This window comes from Musa acuminata, chromosome BXJ2-3 (genome assembly GCF_036884655.1).
Source record: "Musa acuminata AAA Group cultivar baxijiao chromosome BXJ2-3, Cavendish_Baxijiao_AAA, whole genome shotgun sequence".
NCBI lineage: Eukaryota > Viridiplantae > Streptophyta > Magnoliopsida > Zingiberales > Musaceae > Musa > Musa acuminata.
This window is the reverse complement of record NC_088340.1, coordinates 36,260,911-36,278,236: the sequence shown is the minus strand read 5'-3', so window position 1 is coordinate 36,278,236 and position 17,326 is coordinate 36,260,911. Positions and strand designations below refer to the sequence as shown.

Below are 17,326 nucleotides of genomic sequence, written 5' to 3'. Positions count from 1 at the left end.
GATAGAAGCCGCCTCCTATGATATCTCCCCAACGCCGAAATGCCAAGAAGAATGCTGGTGATGGATGACAGCAGCAGCACAGAATATATCCTCCACGCACAGATCAAAGTGTCACATCCCATACACTAACATAAAAGAACAAGAAAGAGATGATGGTAATTATTACCATAATATAAAGTGTGTGCCGAAAGAGAGAAAGCCAGTGAGGGCAATAGCCGCAAAACCCGGAGAGTGTCTCATAAGGGGAGCCCTCCTCTTCGATCATTCCATAAGTAATGCCACTAAGATAGACTTCCAATTGGTTTAGGAGTCCGTTCCAATCATTCTTCCATGTGGCGCACACCCCCCTCCTCTTGTAGATTGCTTAATTCGAGGGTCTTTATGATCAATGCTTGTGTGTTATGTTTTGGGGCTTAATTGCTTCCTGATGAGATAAACATATATATATGCTAATGAATTCGATACTTGGTTTATCCAAAGGCCGTATCAAAAGCTGCAATTTAGTCTTCTTAACCGGCTTACCAAATGGCTTAGCCACAGTCTAACAGGTAGGCAAATGGAGATCATGATGAGACACATGGAGGTCTAATGCCTAATGAGCTACACAATAATAAATCTAGACAACTTGTTTACTATTGTATTATCCTCTTTTGGTATCATAATTAGGTATGGATATTGTTTATATTATTGGTGTGAAACCGAGGAACAAATCGGTTTAATTTTTATTTTATTTAAAATAAAATTAGATTTTGATATAAGATGATACATGTCAAGTGACCTTGTAAATATCATAAGTATCATTTAATTAAAAAACTTATTATGTGTTAAAAAAATTTAAGTTTTGGTGATAAATCATGTCCAAAAATTAAATTTATTAAAATTAAAATTGTAATAGATTAATGATTGTATGTTTGATTCTGATTCTATCCTGAAATCGAAATTGACAATTCTAATTCGGTACCAATCGGTGGGTTTTGTTTAGTCTCTTTCTTTCACCCGCCCATCGACAAAAATTTCCCTACAATAGGCTTGCACGAGACCACATGACCGCATCGGCAAACCTAATTGAATCGTCGGATTAGCAACTCTGTTCATCAAATAAAATAGCGTAGACTATGACCTCCATGATCACTCCACCATCTCTCTATCTCTCTCTCTCTCTCTCTCTCTCTCTCTCATCGCATGTGACCTACCCACTCCCCTCCCTCGTGCCTAGATTCCCATCCTCCTCATCATCCATCACGTCACCACCAGAGGCCCTGATGGTTGCAATTATTATCGTAACCATGTCAGGTTTGAAATCCCAACCGTACTCTCCTACTATGTAAGCGCACACACACACACACACACACACACATGCTCCTACCACTAGCCATCCATCACACACTGCTCTCCCTATACAAAACCTACCGTCACGACCAGGCGGGCAAAGCGCCCCCACCGTCTCACGTGATAAAGCGACATCGCATTTCAATTAATCGACTCCCGATAACGTTCTATATATTAAAGCCGACCGTACGACAACACACTGTAGCTTCCCAGTCGTATGGTAGGCATCATGTCGATGAGTCTCCATAGATTTGAGATTGACAAGATTAGTTGACCTAATTGGAATCAGATCCCAATTAGTCAGCATGTTATCAGATGTGTGTAGCTCTCGTGGTAAGAGTTCAGCAAGGAACAGAACATCAATTGTCAATGACAAAAAGATGAATCGGGATCCACGTTAATGTTGGCTTAAATTAAGACTGCCTCTGTCTGTCACGAGACGCTTAATGCTGCTCATAGCTACTGCCATTATGCCAACGCAGGGGAATCTTCTCCATCAAATTACTGCTCCACCTCTTGCTTAGCATTTGTGACGGCCCAAACGTCTGCAACAAGTTACCTCGGGTTGTGTTTTCATCTGCTCATTGCCCGGCTGGAAGTCTTGGATCCGGAGATTCTGGGTCTTCTCAATGTTAGCGCTGCAGGTGATTTATATTTATTATGTATATATGTGATGGTAAGCCATTGTCGGACCTCTCTTCTCCTTTTCTTCCCTTTCTTCTTTCTACTGCTGCTCCTCGTTTCCCTCCGTCAACATCCTCAACGCTCTCCTCTTTCACCGGCAGCAAAAGAGAGCGCCAGTGAATATAGTAGTAGTCCATGGTGGTGATGCCTGGTGAAGCTGGAAGCGTGTGGAGGGCCTCCTCCTCCTGCTTCTTCCAGCTACTGTTGTGCTCTGTTCTCTTATCCATGGACGCCCGCGCCATCGACCTGCAGGGCGAGGCGCTGCTTTCGTGGAAGCGGAGCTTGAATGGTGATAGCAGTAATGATGAAATACTTGCTGACTGGAACCCGAACGACGCGAGCCCGTGCCGGTGGTATGGCATCACCTGCGACGCCAGCGGGCGAGTGGTGGAGTTGACTCTGCAGTACGTGGACTTGCTGGGCGGCGTGCCGGCCAACCTGAGCGCGCTGGCGAGCTCCCTCTCGAAGCTGGTGCTCTCCGGGACTAATCTGTCCGGCCCCATCCCGCCGCAGCTGGGAGAGCTCCCCCGACTGGTCCACCTGGATCTCAGCGACAATGCGCTCACGGGCTCCATCCCCGACGGTCTGTGCCGGCCGGGAAGCCGCCTTGAGCGCCTTTATCTCAACTCCAACCGACTCGAGGGACCGATTCCGGCCTCCATCGGCAACCTCTCGCTGCTCCGGTGGCTGGTCGTCTACGACAACCAGCTCGAGGGGGAGATTCCGCCGACCATCGGGCAACTCGCGAGGCTCGAGGTATTCCGGGCGGGAGGGAACAAGAACCTGCGTGGTGCATTGCCCCCGGAGATTGGCAATTGCACCAGCATGGTCATCATCGGCCTCGCGGAGACCGGCATCTCCGGTCCGCTGCCCCCCAGCATGGGAGCGTTGAGGAATCTCCAGACGTTGGCCATCTACACCGCGCTGCTCTCGGGCCCAATCCCGCCAGAGTTGGGCCAGTGCGCGGAGCTGCAGAACATGTACCTCTACGAGAACTCTCTCTCGGGTTCCATTCCGCCGCAGCTGGGTCAGCTCAAGAAACTCCGAAACCTGCTGCTCTGGCAGAACAATCTGGTAGGCGTGATCCCACCGGAGCTCGGAGATTGCGGCGAACTTCAGGTGGTTGATCTCTCGATGAACGGCTTGACGGGGAGGATCCCCGCCACCCTCGGCAACATCACTGACCTCCGGGAGCTCCAGCTAAGTGTGAACCAGATATCAGGCCCGATACTGCCGGAGATCGCTCGCTGCCGGAACCTCTCCGACCTTGAGCTCGACAACAACCTGATCTCCGGCGGGATACCAGCAGAAATCGGCCTGCTGGTGAAGCTCCGGACGCTGTACCTCTGGGCTAACCGGCTCACAGGGGGAATCCCGCCGGAGATGGGCGGCTGCGAGAATCTTGAGGCCGTGGACCTGTCGCAGAACAATCTCACTGGCTCCATCCCCAAGGGAATCTTCCGGCTGAGGAGCCTGAGCAAGCTGCTGCTCCTGGACAACGATTTGTCCGGCCCAATCCCGCCAGAGGTCGGCAACTGCTCGTCTCTTGTCCGCTTCAGAGCCAACGGAAACGGGATTACCGGAGCGATTCCTCCGGAGATTGGCCTGCTGAAGAACCTCAGCTTCCTAGATCTCAGCTCGAACCGGCTTGCGGGAGCCATCCCTGGGGCGATGGCGGGGTGCCGGAATCTGACCTTCGTCGATCTCCACGACAACAACATCGGCGGCAGCCTACCGGATGGGCTCTTCGAGGGCCTCGTATCGCTACAGTACATAGACCTCTCCGATAACTCCATCGGCGGGGATCTGCCGCCGGCAATCGGTTTACTGACCTCACTCACAAAGCTTACTCTCGCGACGAACCAGTTCTCCGGCCAGATCCCGCCTGCGGTCGGCTCGTGCTCGCGGCTCCAGCTGTTGGATCTGAGCAATAACAAGCTCTCCGGTGAGATCCCAGCGACCATTGGCAAGATAATGGCGTTGGAGATCGCCGTGAATCTGAGCTACAACGACCTTTCGGGCCAGATACCGGCGGAGTTCGCAGCGCTCATCCGGCTCGGGGTGCTTGATCTCTCCCACAACCGGCTCTCGGGCGACCTCCAGCCCCTGGCCGCCCTCGAAAACCTCGTTGCCCTTAATGTCTCCTTCAACAACTTCTCCGGCCGCGTCCCGGACAGCGTCTTCTTCTCCAAGCTCCCGATCGGCGACTTAGAAGGCAACCCAGCACTCTGCCTCGCTCGCTGCTCCGGTTTCGACGATGTCAGCGACCGAATCAACGCGCGGAGGGCTGGCCGCGTCGCAACGGCGGTGCTCCTTTCGGCTGCGGTCGTGCTATTCGCCACGGCGGCCATCGCCCTTGTTAGCAGGAGAAGGGCCCAACGCGAGGACGGGTGCGATGAGGAGGAGAAGGACGGCGACTTGTCGCCGCCGTGGGAGGTGACTCTGTACCAGAAGATGGAGATTGGTGTTGTCGATGTGGCCCGGAGACTCACGGCGTCGAATGTCATCGGACGGGGTTGGTCCGGGGTGGTGTACCGTGTGAGGATCCCGGCCACGGGGGCGCTGATCGCCGTCAAGAAGTTCCGCACGGGTGATGAGGCGGCAGCCGCGGCCTTCGCGTGCGAGATTGGAGCCCTGGCGCGCGTGAGGCACCGGAAAATTGTGCGGCTGCTTGGGTGGGCGGCGAACCGCCGTTCCCGGCTACTGTTTTACGACTACCTCCCGAGCGGGACGCTGGGCGGGCTGCTCCACGGCGGAGGCACGGTAGCGGGGGTGGAGTGGGAGGTGCGGCTGGGGATTGCCGTCGGGGTGGCGGAGGGGCTTGCCTACCTGCACCACGACTGCGTGCCAGCGATCATCCATGGCGACGTGAAGACGGAGAACGTCCTCCTGGGCGAGCGGTACGAAGCTTGCCTCGCGGATTTCGGCCTCGCTCGAGTGGTGGACGACGGCGGAGCGGACAGGCGCGATTCCCACACGCCCGCATTCGCTGGCTCTTACGGCTACATTGCTCCCGGTTAGCTCAAGTCTTGTCCTTCATCATCTTCTCTTCTTGTTGGCTCGATCATACAGCTAATCTGAGTTGTCATCACGTCCACTAATTGCTGCATTTGCTCTGCGCGGAACAGAGCACGGGTGCATGACGAGGATCACAACGAAGAGCGACGTGTACAGCTTCGGGGTGGTGCTGCTGGAGACGATAACGGGGAGGAGGCCGGCGGACCCAGCGTTCGGGGAGGGGCAGAGCGTGGTGCAGTGGGTGCAGGACCACCTCAGGAGGAAGCGTGACCCGGCGGAGGTGGTGGATCCCAGGCTCCAGGGGCGTGCCGACCCCCAGGTCCAGGAGATGCTCCAGGCCCTCGGCATCGCCCTCCTCTGCACCAGCACCCGCACCGACGACCGCCCCACCATGAAGGACGTCGCCGCCCTCCTCCGCGGAATCCATGGCCACGACGATCCCAGCAACCCTGCCGAGGCCCGCAAGCCCGGATCCGTCAGCGTCGGCGATCGAGAGGTCAGAAAGAGGGATGAGCCGGCAGAGGCTGCCATCCGCACCCCTTCCCAATGCTCGCTCGCGTTCTCCTCCTCCTCTTCGCGCAGCATCGACAATTGCTTGCAATGACATCTCTCACCGCCGGCAATCGCTCGCTTGCAATGACAACGGAGACCGGATGCGCTGGAACAATGTCCAGGGCATAATGGTCCGCCGATAAGGAACGCTCCATTCCGTCGGAGCTCCAAATTAGGAAGAATCATGGAAGGCAAAATTTTCATTTATCCCCTTTTCAAAATTAAAATATCATTTCTTGATCGATTAGAATTGTGACATTTATGACATAGTCTCACATGAGAAGTAAATATTTGCCTCTACTGATGAGGTCATTTAGTCTGATTGAGGAGGATGAAAAGCAAAGGCTCATAAGTCCGTGTTCACAAGTCTGTTAGGTATTCTTTACCCTCAGAGGTAAAACCATGTGGGTACATCGATAATTTCACACGAGCCTATGGGCCACACCAATGATCGATGGCCAAATGATCCCTTATCACATCTTAATTCTAAGTTCATTAACTAATGACATATGTACCCAAAATTAATCGTACGATCGAACCATATAATAATTCAAAGTATATATTTAAAGTATAAAACAAACTCATCATATATAAAGTCATCTGTATCAACACCAAAGAGTTCTAACCATATATTTCCATCACTACATGCATGATTGTTTCAATAAGATGCCGTCACATAGTTTCATTTACGTGCCACCAATCCGTTTCTTGAACCTATTTCTCCTTAGATTCCTCTGCAACGAAGAATTCTCCCAGACGACCAAACATTTGGAGGAGTTCTTGGAACTGCAACTTCATACCGGCGTGATATCTCGCTTTTGTTTGGGCTGGTGTCTCCGGTTCTATCTCTGCATCTCCTGCAGTGATATCAGCAAAATTGCATCAAAGTTCACGGAATCTCAAGTAGATTTCTGCATGTTGCTTTCATTAATATGTTCCATGAGGCTAAAGATTGTCTCATTGACTGAGAAAAAGAAAGGAGTCAGAAGCTACTGTTTGTACCTTTATGATCCCGGTTGTGTTTCTTCTCTTCTTGCTCTTTGAGTTGCTTCTTCAAGGATTTGGCAGCAGCAAAAACATCTGCAGGCCTCTCCCATCCTCCTCCGAAGACACCGTAGGCCTTCCTGGGTTGCGGGCGAACCAGGAACTCCAGCAATGGCAGCTCTTCTGCGTCCACCCAATGGATGCAGTTGACGGGGCATGAATCGACTGAAACCTGCGTTCGAAACCCTCTCAAATCTTCCACAGAACAGAGGCTCAAATGTGGCGTGGGCATTGATTCAGCTCATGTGGTAGCAAGTTTACCTCTATGTTCTTGGCATGGTCTCCGAACTGAACCTTGACGCGAGCACTCCCAAAAGCTTCATCCATCTCGAACGTCTCGCTTGCATGATGGACACACTCCTGGCAACCTGCAACCCAACATATATGAGAACAGCGACCAGAACTTTCGTACCTACAGTACAAGTACGTGTGATGACTGAGATTTCATGAGGTTTCCACCTATGCATCTGTGTTCATCTACGAAGAGAGCTTGTGATCCCAATGGTCCATTCCATGAACTGTAACCTAACCCAGAAAAGTTGCTCCCAGACCATTCAGATCTCCTGCCGCAAGCGGTATCGTATCTTGACCTTGATTCCTCTCTCATCAATGTACGATACGCCTGGTTCAGCATCAGCGTGTAGTCATGGCCCTGAGATAGAACAGGTACCAGAGTGAATGAATTCAAGTCACTGTTTGTCCTGATCATGGAAGATTTCAGCCTCAAAAATACCAGTAAGAGACCTTTTGGCCGGCGATATCTGGGTGGTGTTTCTTCTGTAAACTCCGGTAGGCATCCTTGATTTGCTGAGGGGTGGAATCAGTAGAGACCCCAAGCAGTTCATAGTAATTCCTCGGCACGGAATCCTCTCGGCCTTTCTTTCCGCTGCAACATCTGATTCCGGTGGCTGCCCCTCTCGATCGAGCACTGGAAACCAGGAGAATCACAACGCAAGCAGTAGCAGAATGAGAAAAGAGAAGATGAGAGTTCAGTCTCCAGCTTGAAACTCGAGTCCCAAACAGATTCTTCAGCTAGGAGTGAGTACTTGTACACTGATGTCTTGCTGGTTGACCGGAAATGGAAGGTGCGATCAACCTTCCCAGGCTTATCGGGCATCGAGAAGGCAAAGGCTGCTGGATTTCTGCTACAGGATATCATTTTCTAGCAATTGATCGCCGATGGAGGAGACAAGATTGCACTCTCCAAACTTGCCGCAGTCCGCTCCCCCCTAAGATATTTGTGTTTGCTAAAGGATGTAGACATAGATATTTCTCTCTCGCGGTTTCCCTTATGTTAGATATTTTTGCCATAATTGGTCGAAATTTACAGAGCTTGAACTATGATTAAATGTTTGAGATTAACTTAAATAGATTGATTGTTCACTTGAGCTCCATTTGGTTTGAATAGGATTTAATTGATCACCGAGTTAATAGGAATCAAATGAAGCCATTAATTCTATTGTTTTGAGTGAGTATAGAGGAGGAGATGAGACAAGCAAAAGGATGAAGAGAAGCCGAAGGGTGTCAGCGTTCGGGCGACCTTTAACCCTAATCCGTCCCGGCATCGCTCATGTCGTTTACTTGGGGAATGAGTTCCATGTGTACTGTCATCGTTCGAAGCGTCGCCTGTGTCCTCCGCCGCGTTCGACCCCTGGCGACGAATGCTGAAAGCCGCCAGTTTCGCCACCGATCCCTTTGTGCTTGCCGAACCCTCCTCTCTCCTCCTCACCGCGCCGAACAACACAAAGAGCCCGTCTTTCCTGAGATTTCCTTCGTGATCACCAGCGCGATGAGCAAAGGCTGGAGCTTTGACAGCTTAACCACCAGTTTTGGATCCGTAGAACTCACCCAACCCCTTGTGGAGAGCGTGCTTCTCGATCTCAAGGAGCCTGATGACGCCAAAAAGGCGCTGACTTTCTTCCATTGGTCATCCCGGACCAGGCGTTTCGAGCACGACCTGCGCTCCTACTGCTTCATCGTTCACATCCTCGTCCGCGCCGGGCTTCTCGTCGACGCGCGGGCGCTGCTGGAATCGGCAATCGGCAAGTACGCCCGGGGTTCTTCGGTCGCGGAGGTGCTTCTGAGTACTTACGAAGCTGTCCTCCCCGGACGCCGCGTTTTCGATCTGCTGCTGCAGACGTACTCGAACATGAGAATGGTCGGGGCAGCTTTCGACGCTTGCAGATACTTGGGAGACCGCGGATTCGATGCGAGTCTAATCAGCTTCAACACGATGCTGCGCGTGGCACAGAGATCCGGTCAGAGTGGCTTGGCCTGGAAGGTGTTTGAGTATATGTTGGTGAGAAGGATATACCCCAACAAAGCCACGACGCAGGTCATGGTTGACGTGATGTGCAAGGCGGGGGTTCTGCCAAAGATGGTGGGCGTTCTGGATAGGATCCACGGGAAGCGTTGTCCTCCCGGCGTGATCGTGAATGCCGCACTGGCTTTCAGGATCATTGAGGAGGGCAGGGCCGAAGAAGCGATCATGCTGTTGAAGAGAATGCTACAGAGGAACATGGTGCTCGACGATATCGCCTATTCTTTGATAATATCTGCCTACTGCAAGATGCCCAACCTAGATTCGGCATACGAGACACGGAACGAGATGATCAACAGAAGTTGCAGCTTGAATTCCTTCGTTTATACTTCCTTGATAGGATCCTACTCCGAGAGAAGCATCGAAGAGGCTGTTCGCCTGATGGAAGAGATGCTCTCGATGGGACTGAGACCGTACGACGAGACTTACAATCATCTGATCGTGGGGTTGTCGAGAACCGGGAGGAGGGAGGAGAGCTTGAAGCATTGTGAGAAGATGCTCGACGACGGGTTCATGCCAAGTTGCAGCGCTTGCAATGAGATACTGAGCACACTCTGCAAAGCCGGGGAGGTCGAGGAGGCCAATCGAATGCTGACTTCTTTGTTGGAGAAGGGACTCGTCCCCGACCGGGACATGTACCTGAGCCTCATCGATGGGTATGGGGATACTGGAAATGCTCGAGAAGTCCTTAAACTGTACTACGAAATGGAGCACAGAGGCATCGGATCTGATCCTGTTGTTTACACGTCCATGATCAGGAACCTGTGTCGATGTGGAAAGGTCACTGAGGCTGAGAAGTTTCTTAGCATCGGGGGGACGACGAAGGAATTGGTGCCCACGAGTTGCATGTATGATTCGTTGATCGCAGGGTATTGTGTCGAGGGTGATGTGGGGAGGGCGCTTCTCCTCTATGATGGCATGATCATGAAGGAGTTGGTCCCGTGTTCAGATACTTTTATGCGTCTAGCGAAGGAAGTGCTGAGAACTCGGGCATCGAGACATTTGTGAATTTGGAGAACTGTTCTGTTGTTCACCGGTCTGCTCTACATTTTGAGTAACGAACACAATCAATTGTACAACGAGCCATCGATATGATTGGTGAAGCTAAATATATATTATTCTATTTAATTAATTATCTGTTTATTTCATACTTATTTTTTCTCATATCGTCGACTCTGAGATATAATTTCTGTAAGTAGAGTCGACGGCATAAGAGAAAACAAGAATAAAATATAGAGATCGTAATATAATTTTTGAAAATATAGAAATCAGAATACTAGAGATAATGAAGAATTGGACAAATAATCTTAATTAAGCATTATGAAACAAAAACTAATATGTGGGTAAATAGTAATGAGCTCAATCGGTGGTGAATGAATGAAAAATGAGACACAAATGAGCTTAGCCTAAATGAAGAACCGATACGGAAACTCATATGTAGGATTCAAACTCATGACCTATTCTGATATTATCTTAAAAATTTTAATTAGGTAATGATAAATCTCAAAAGTTTAAGTTATTAGAAAAGAATTCAACATATTTATACGTTTTAACAAATAAAAAAACTCTATATTTATAAGTTTTAACAAATAAAATGGGAATCATAAAATATAACCACAAAAATGGCTAGATACTTTATCCATCATAACATATTAAATATAATGGCTAAGAAGGATAACTTGCCAATCCAAAATAATCTAGTGAGAATACATTTCAAATAATTATGTGATCATAGATCACCTCAAAGCCCATCTTTTTTTGTACAAAAAAAATATATATATATATATATATTATATTAAATGAGGTACATGACGCTTACACGTAAACTTGAACTTGAGACATATCGCACTCACCTTGTACCGATTGTCTTAATATTACACACCTCAGCTATTATTATACAACATCATTGATTAACCTTCTGCCACTGCTTCTAATCCACGCCCAGAAGCAAATCAATTTATTTACGAAGCGTCATGCTCTGTTCTGCTTGGTCTTAGAGGAGCCCATCATTGTCATCCCCCATTATGGACAGAGAGAATGGGGCAATTGCTACATTAAAGGTTGGTGAACCCACCTTATCAATGCGCTTCATTTCAAAGTCACCTTCCTGTACACGTAGATGAAATTTAAATATATCTGGTAAAATGATCTAAAATATGAAAATTTAGATGTCAATTGAAGTCCTAACTCATTCACCAACTGTCATGTAGATTGTCATAGATATTGTACAAAATATCATAAAGGCATCAAAGACAGATTAATTTACTTGAAAGCAAAATGTTTAAGAGTTGATCTACAGAATACAGACAGAAGCACCATTTGTGTTCTTGTATGATGTCATATTTCTTTTAACATGATTTACTTATTCAAAAACTGTAATTATTCTATGACGGGAAGATAGTAAGTAAAGCATACCATTCTTCCACTAGGGGTGCTTAATGGACAAGCAGAAGAATACTCAAATCCAGTCCTAGGATGTATAACAGGTTGTTCACCGATTACACCTGCTCCCCTGAATAAAAAGAGAAGTTAGGAAGAACTTTCGAAGAACATAAGAACATCTAGAAGAACTTGACTGACCAAACATTCTCGGTTCGACCATTAGCATCGGTGATGATCCAATGCCTTCTTAGAAGCTGAACAGGATGCTGTGAATTATTACTGATTCGTATTCTGTAGGCAAAAAAGTATTGCCACTTGGATGGATGGCTCCGGCTCTCGATATAAACACTCCTGACTTGCACTCGAATACCCTAAAATTTTGAGATTTCAAAAGGGGCATACAAGTTTTCAAAAGGATACAGATGCAGTTGTTCATATCAGGATAACATTTCATTTATATATGACTATATGCTTACAATTATTTGATACATGGACGTATATATTGGTGTAATCTGAATCTATTATATTCTTTCTATTTTATAATTTCATCTTATTTTTCTTGTATTTGGGGTCCATAAGAAAGAAATGATCTAAATTGAAGATCAAAAAGTGAATGAATGAAAATATTTTATTTTTGATGATGTTATTGGAGTGAGATTGCAATTTAATTTTTGATGATGTTATTCCATTGTCTACATGTGAAGTATGAGAGTTACATTCCTAAGTTTGAAGGCCTTATACAGGATAATATAACTTTTGTGCTGGGCATATCGCCCAGTTTATCCTGGTTCGTGTACTGATAGTTTGTTGGATCAGTAAATACAGTCTGTACCAGACCATCCAAAACGGTATTGCAAACCTTGATTTCAATTATTAATTGAAGAGTTATTTTACAAGTTTCAAAACATATATAAAAGATATCTTAGCTAAATAAGGAAAGATCCAATGACTGTTATGCCTTAATATATAAGATGTTATATTCTCTTTTTTTTTTTTGCCTTTTCTTGTGTTGGGGGTCCAAAAAAAGGGAGAAGAGAGTGTGGTCAAAGATTAACAAATGAACAAATTATGTTTCTCCGAAACATGTAAGTAGTGGAAGGTCACATTTTAATTAACTATGATGTAATTCCATTACCTGCATATGGTATCTAAGGAGGCATGAGACTTCATTCCAAGTTACCCCTTGCGCAAAATTGAGTCTAATAGTTAACATTTTTGCTTATTATCTTTTCTATCATTCATCATTATCTTTCACTAGTAACATCTTTCTCTTCCTCTCTCTCCTCATTTGAATATAATCAAATAAAAAAAGATTTCTCTGCTCATGATAGATACCCTGGCATTCATCCTAAAATTCAATTTTCTAAATGAACCCAAATTAATATGAAAATAAGATTAAATAGCTTGTCATGGTAGTACTTTGTTGGTTGATTTATGATGATGTTTTGAGATGGTTTTGTACCTGTGAGAAATGGTAGGTTATAGTGATGCCATAAACCAATAAATCATCATTAAGATCTAAAAGGCAACTATCACAACTTCATAAAAAGAAATGAATACTTCAAAAATTCAATTAATGACAGCAAGCTCCTGAAATTTGAAGCTCAAAATTTGCAAAATATAGAGAGAAGACAAGCATGATCAGTCGCCTCCTATCAAAATTACACATTTAGTCAATCACCAATTAGTAGAACTGGTCAACGCATTGGTAAAACTTAGCATTCAAGGATGATGAAACCATCAATTTGAATAATGAACACAAATTAAACTAATCAAACAAAATACACACAGAGGAATTTTACCAGAGTAGTAGCATCACTCGAACATTTGAGGAGGGAATGTGGTGCTATAATCTTTAACTCATCCCTGTATTTGGCTGCATCCTGGAAAGCATGCTCTGATATTAGAATATTGTTAACTCATTGAAATATAACCAGAGGTAGTCCAGTTGGATTGTTAAGAAGTCAACACATAGCCGAGGTAGTCCAAGATATGAGCCTGTAGATGTACCATAGCAAATTGAGCAATTGCTGGAGGACTTGGTGATCAGACGGGTGGGCAGCACTTTCCGGATCCACTTAATTTTTGCAACCAGTGACCTTTTATTTTATTGTCTCAAAATAATGTGCAATTCGGGATGCCCCAAAAAGCATACTTATCCACATGAATAATATTTTGATCTGAACAACTTATTTGCCTATGCGAGAACCAAAAATTCATGATGCAAAAGAATATCATAATATAATACCTCAAATCTCTCCTCTTCAATTGCCTTCCTCATCAACTTGCGAAGGTGCAATGCTGGCTCCTCCTCCTCAAAGAATTTCAAGGAATCCCTGATTCTAGCAGCCTCTTTGTAGTCCTGACAGAACCAGAACAGCCTTATGGCAGTAGAGAAGACTAAGACTTTGTAAGATATGCCGAACTCATTTATATATATGGGTCAAAATCTAAAAATACCTACTCACATATCTATTAGAGAATTTTACAGTTGATAGTAGCACAATACTAGAATATGCCAAACAGCTAAAAATTTAATTAGTCCTCTACTCCTACGTGATCCTCAGTGTCAAAAGAGGAAAAGAAATGAACATAAAGGGGGAAATGGTCGAATTTTAAGAGTATAAGAACATTAAAGAAAACATCAAAGCAGAGTAGAGACACTGGTGACAATATACAATAAACCATAAAGCCTGAACTATTTATGGTGGCTACATGAATTTCATTTTACTGTCGTTGAGCTATGCAAAAGTAATATTTTATTTAAATTAAGAATAATTAAGTCTTTGTCTACAATGCCTATAAATCTAGTTGGCATATGTTCATATCATCTTAAATAACAATGCCTAATTGTTCGCGAATAAAAATATTTTTCCCTATCTTTCTAATAAAATCCACACACCCGCCACCTCAACAAAAAGGAAAAACTTCGAGTGATGTAATGCTACCAATTTGTTGTGTCCATTATCAGTTCCAGTCTATGGCCATACAAGCACTCAAGATGAATGTTGCCAAGAAATACTACCCAGACGAGATTGCAGATCCTCACGACAAAGTAGAGCTGTGGAGCAGTTACAAAGTTGTATATCAAAGCATAATCACGCATCAAATGTTGATGATTTGCAGGCATGGTCATTTTTATGCAGAGGTTGCATGCAAGTTTATACTTGCAAAATTTCATAGCAAGAACCCATGCAAAAAATTTCATCAAGAATAGAATAGATTTGAGCAGAATCGATGGACAACATCGAATACTAGATTGTCCGGATACAAACTCAAGAAGAAGAAGAAGAAGAAGCCAGGGGAAGCGACGCCCACCTCGTACTTGGCCGCAACCGCCATCTGTTGCTTGAGCAAAGCATACGTCTGGCTCCTAAACAGGAACGAAGCGGCGGCGGAAGAGGCCCCCTCCTCGCCCTCCTCCTTGCCATCCCGATCCCGATCCCGATCCCCATCCGGAGGGGTAGGAAGCGACGATGAGGTTGCTTTCGCCTCCCTAACATTCGCACATCGCCTTCTCGTTCCGATCCCACCGCCTCCTCTTTCCACGATATCACGGGTCGGCCAGCCTCTTCCCGAGGTGGCTTTCGTCGCGGGATTCAACCCTGGCAGCAGCTTCAAGGTCACGAGAGATTGGATCATCTCGACTCTGCTTGCTGGTTGAGCACCAGTTGATTGCTGTTCGATCAATCTTATCTTATCTGTCCCCCAGATTTGTATCGCCCACTCGCCCTTTCTCCCCCAGATCTAAATCTGCGTTCACGGAGAGCGAGTGAGGAGGAGAAACAAGCGCTGCTTTCGACTGTCCGATTCCACATTCATTAGATTTATGTTTTCGTCCTCGATGACACTGCTCACATAAAAATATTTATTTCCGTTTCATAATAATATTTGTTATCTAATATGATGGATTGGTGGCGCGGCATGGCATCGTTTAAGGGATAAATAAATAAATTCGTTTTATATGATTTTTTGGGGAAGAAAATAAGCGTAGGTTTTAGTTGAAAATTGTGGTATGGACTTTTGGACCTTTGCGATCTTTAATGATCGATGGCGTATCGTGTCGTGGATGTGCAGAAAAATCGGACGCACAGGTAAGGCTAAGGAGGAGACACGTTTCACATGCGGGACCAATCGAAAGCAGGATCTAATTTGGACAATTTTTATCTAAAATAAACTGTTATTAAAGGGCTTTTATGAGATGATGCCCCGTTTTTTATTTTTGCAAAAGGGATTTTTTTATAATTTTGATCAAAATATTCTTAATAAAATTATAAAAATATAAAGTAATTATCTTTTTATTAGGTTTGGCATGATTTTTTAAGATTGAACTGATTTTTTTAGTTAAAGCTAGTTAAACTAAATCTTATTTATTTAATTAAATTAGATTAATTTTAGATTTCTTTAAATTAAGCTCATCTCCTCCCTAAACCCCCATCGCCAATCTCTACCTTATCCTTACTCTTAGCTTCCTCTTCCCTCTCCTCCGTCTCCTTAACCTCCGTCCACGATCCCCGCTCCAATGTCACCTTCTCTCCTCCATTCTCCTTCTACTCGTTGAGGAATTGATGCATCGTGATTGGAGGGTCAGCACGACTTGGTCCACGGGTCAATGTCGAGAGGAATGTTTGAGCTGGTTGGGTCGAGGGTCGGGCCATCGGATTCGTCTTCCGAGAAGGCGTTCCTAGGGGGCGGGGGAGCTGGCGTCGGTCGTATCGTGAGGTTGGAGAAGTGATGTCATCTCTAGTCGAGGTGTCTCTCGATTGCGGTCGCAGGGTGGCCGAGCTCCTGCACATAAGGCCCTCATCGGGGGGGAGGGGAGGGTTCCCAACTTCAACCCCTTGGAGATTAAGTTAGTGGTTGTCCTGTTTTCTCTCTTTTTTCCTCTCCTCCTAGTCAGATATCGATCAGGGGCTTTTATACTATTATGCGAGGATTATCTATACACAGGTTTGGCATGGCGATCGATACTAGAGTGCCAAGGTGGTACCTTCGTATGATCGTTGTCTTGGAATGCGCGGAATGGCACCAGGCGGTGTCGTCCCGAGCTTTCCGGGATGGGACGTACCGAGGGGTGCCTCGGCATGGTTTTTGTCTTGGCGCATAAAAGTCTCCCCCTCGTACTGATGTGGCAAGGGCATGGGTTACGACGTAGCTAGAGTACAAAATATGTCTTATCACTACTATATCTTCATCTTCTCATCCTCCAACTCTAACACCATCACCTCCTCCAATTCTTTAGTTTATATTAAAAAAAAAGATTACAATCGACCACATATTCAATATAGAAATCTATTATTTTTAAAAAATAATCATCCTAAATTTATATAAAAATAAAAAAAATAAAAACATATTATATCTTATCCTAATAATTCTAAAGAAGTTTGAATAAGTTTGATGAATATTTAAAAAGTTAGACTCAACCCAAAACTATCATATTTCAAAATTAATCATCCTAAATTTATATAAAAAATAAAAAATACTAAATATATTACTATCTCACTTTAGTCATTTAAAAAAAAATAAAAAAAAATTTAGTGAAAATTCAATGAGTTATACTCGATCATTGATTCAAGAGAAGAGATTTGAGCATTAATTGTTGTCATAGTTTTATCATCTTCGATGCAATAAATAATAAAGGCGTCATAGTTTTGTTACCTTAGAACCCTTCCTGCAGTGCATTAGAGCTCATGATTCCATTCAAACTGGAATCTAATCGATCCAATCAAATTAGATTAACTATTTGATGGTGTTAGAGTACGAGAGAAAATTTTCAAAATCACAAAATTACTTAGAGATTAACGAGCTAAAAAATATATTAGAAAATCAATGTAATATTTAATGTGATTCGGCAAATCCCATCTTTATATAATCTTCTATTCATTAGGATCATGCAAAGTAATTTATAAAACTCTAACTCTGGTTTTAAATCATAACATTGAGAATCTAAAAGATTCAATGAAATTAGAGTAATTTTCACATCCTTGGAATATAAGT

At 45.1% G+C, this 17,326-nt stretch overlaps 4 protein-coding genes across 5 annotated transcripts; 2 read left to right on the top strand and 2 right to left on the bottom strand.

Annotated features, from left to right (window-relative positions):
* The first annotated feature begins 1,717 nt into the window (after positions 1-1,717).
* On the top strand, positions 1,718-5,905 carry LOC103979261 (leucine-rich repeat receptor-like serine/threonine-protein kinase RGI4). Its single transcript, XM_009395338.3, has 2 exons — positions 1,718-5,029; positions 5,142-5,905. The coding sequence occupies exons 1-2, from the start codon at positions 2,149-2,151 to the stop codon at positions 5,633-5,635; spliced, it is 3,375 nt and encodes a 1,124-aa protein (XP_009393613.2). The 5' UTR covers positions 1,718-2,148; the 3' UTR covers positions 5,636-5,905.
* Positions 5,906-6,124: 219 nt separating this feature from the next.
* On the bottom strand, positions 6,125-7,871 carry LOC103979262 (chaperone protein dnaJ C76, chloroplastic-like). 2 transcript variants are annotated; one of them, XM_018823493.2, is made up of 6 exons: positions 7,680-7,871; positions 7,372-7,555; positions 7,087-7,279; positions 6,889-6,995; positions 6,586-6,799; positions 6,125-6,440 (listed from the first exon to the last, which is right to left on the bottom strand). In XM_018823493.2, exons 1-6 carry the CDS (start codon positions 7,784-7,786, stop codon positions 6,298-6,300), a joined length of 948 nt encoding a protein of 315 aa, XP_018679038.2. In that variant the 5' UTR covers positions 7,787-7,871; the 3' UTR covers positions 6,125-6,297. The 2 variants fall into 2 exon arrangements, with proteins under 2 accessions (XP_018679038.2, XP_009393615.2); XM_009395340.3 differs by having other exon boundaries at positions 7,674-7,870.
* A 24-nt stretch (positions 7,872-7,895) lies between these two features.
* LOC135607957 (pentatricopeptide repeat-containing protein At1g66345, mitochondrial-like) lies at positions 7,896-10,095 on the top strand. The gene has a single exon (XM_065100275.1). It carries the CDS (start codon positions 8,198-8,200, stop codon positions 9,953-9,955), a length of 1,758 nt encoding a protein of 585 aa, XP_064956347.1. The 5' UTR covers positions 7,896-8,197; the 3' UTR covers positions 9,956-10,095.
* A 667-nt stretch (positions 10,096-10,762) lies between these two features.
* LOC135607956 (uncharacterized) lies at positions 10,763-15,143 on the bottom strand. Its single transcript, XM_065100274.1, has 6 exons — positions 14,648-15,143; positions 13,578-13,691; positions 13,132-13,212; positions 11,528-11,700; positions 11,363-11,459; positions 10,763-11,054 (listed from the first exon to the last, which is right to left on the bottom strand). Exons 1-6 carry the CDS (start codon positions 14,969-14,971, stop codon positions 10,941-10,943), a joined length of 903 nt encoding a protein of 300 aa, XP_064956346.1. The 5' UTR covers positions 14,972-15,143; the 3' UTR covers positions 10,763-10,940.
* Between the last annotated feature and the right edge of the window lie 2,183 nt (positions 15,144-17,326).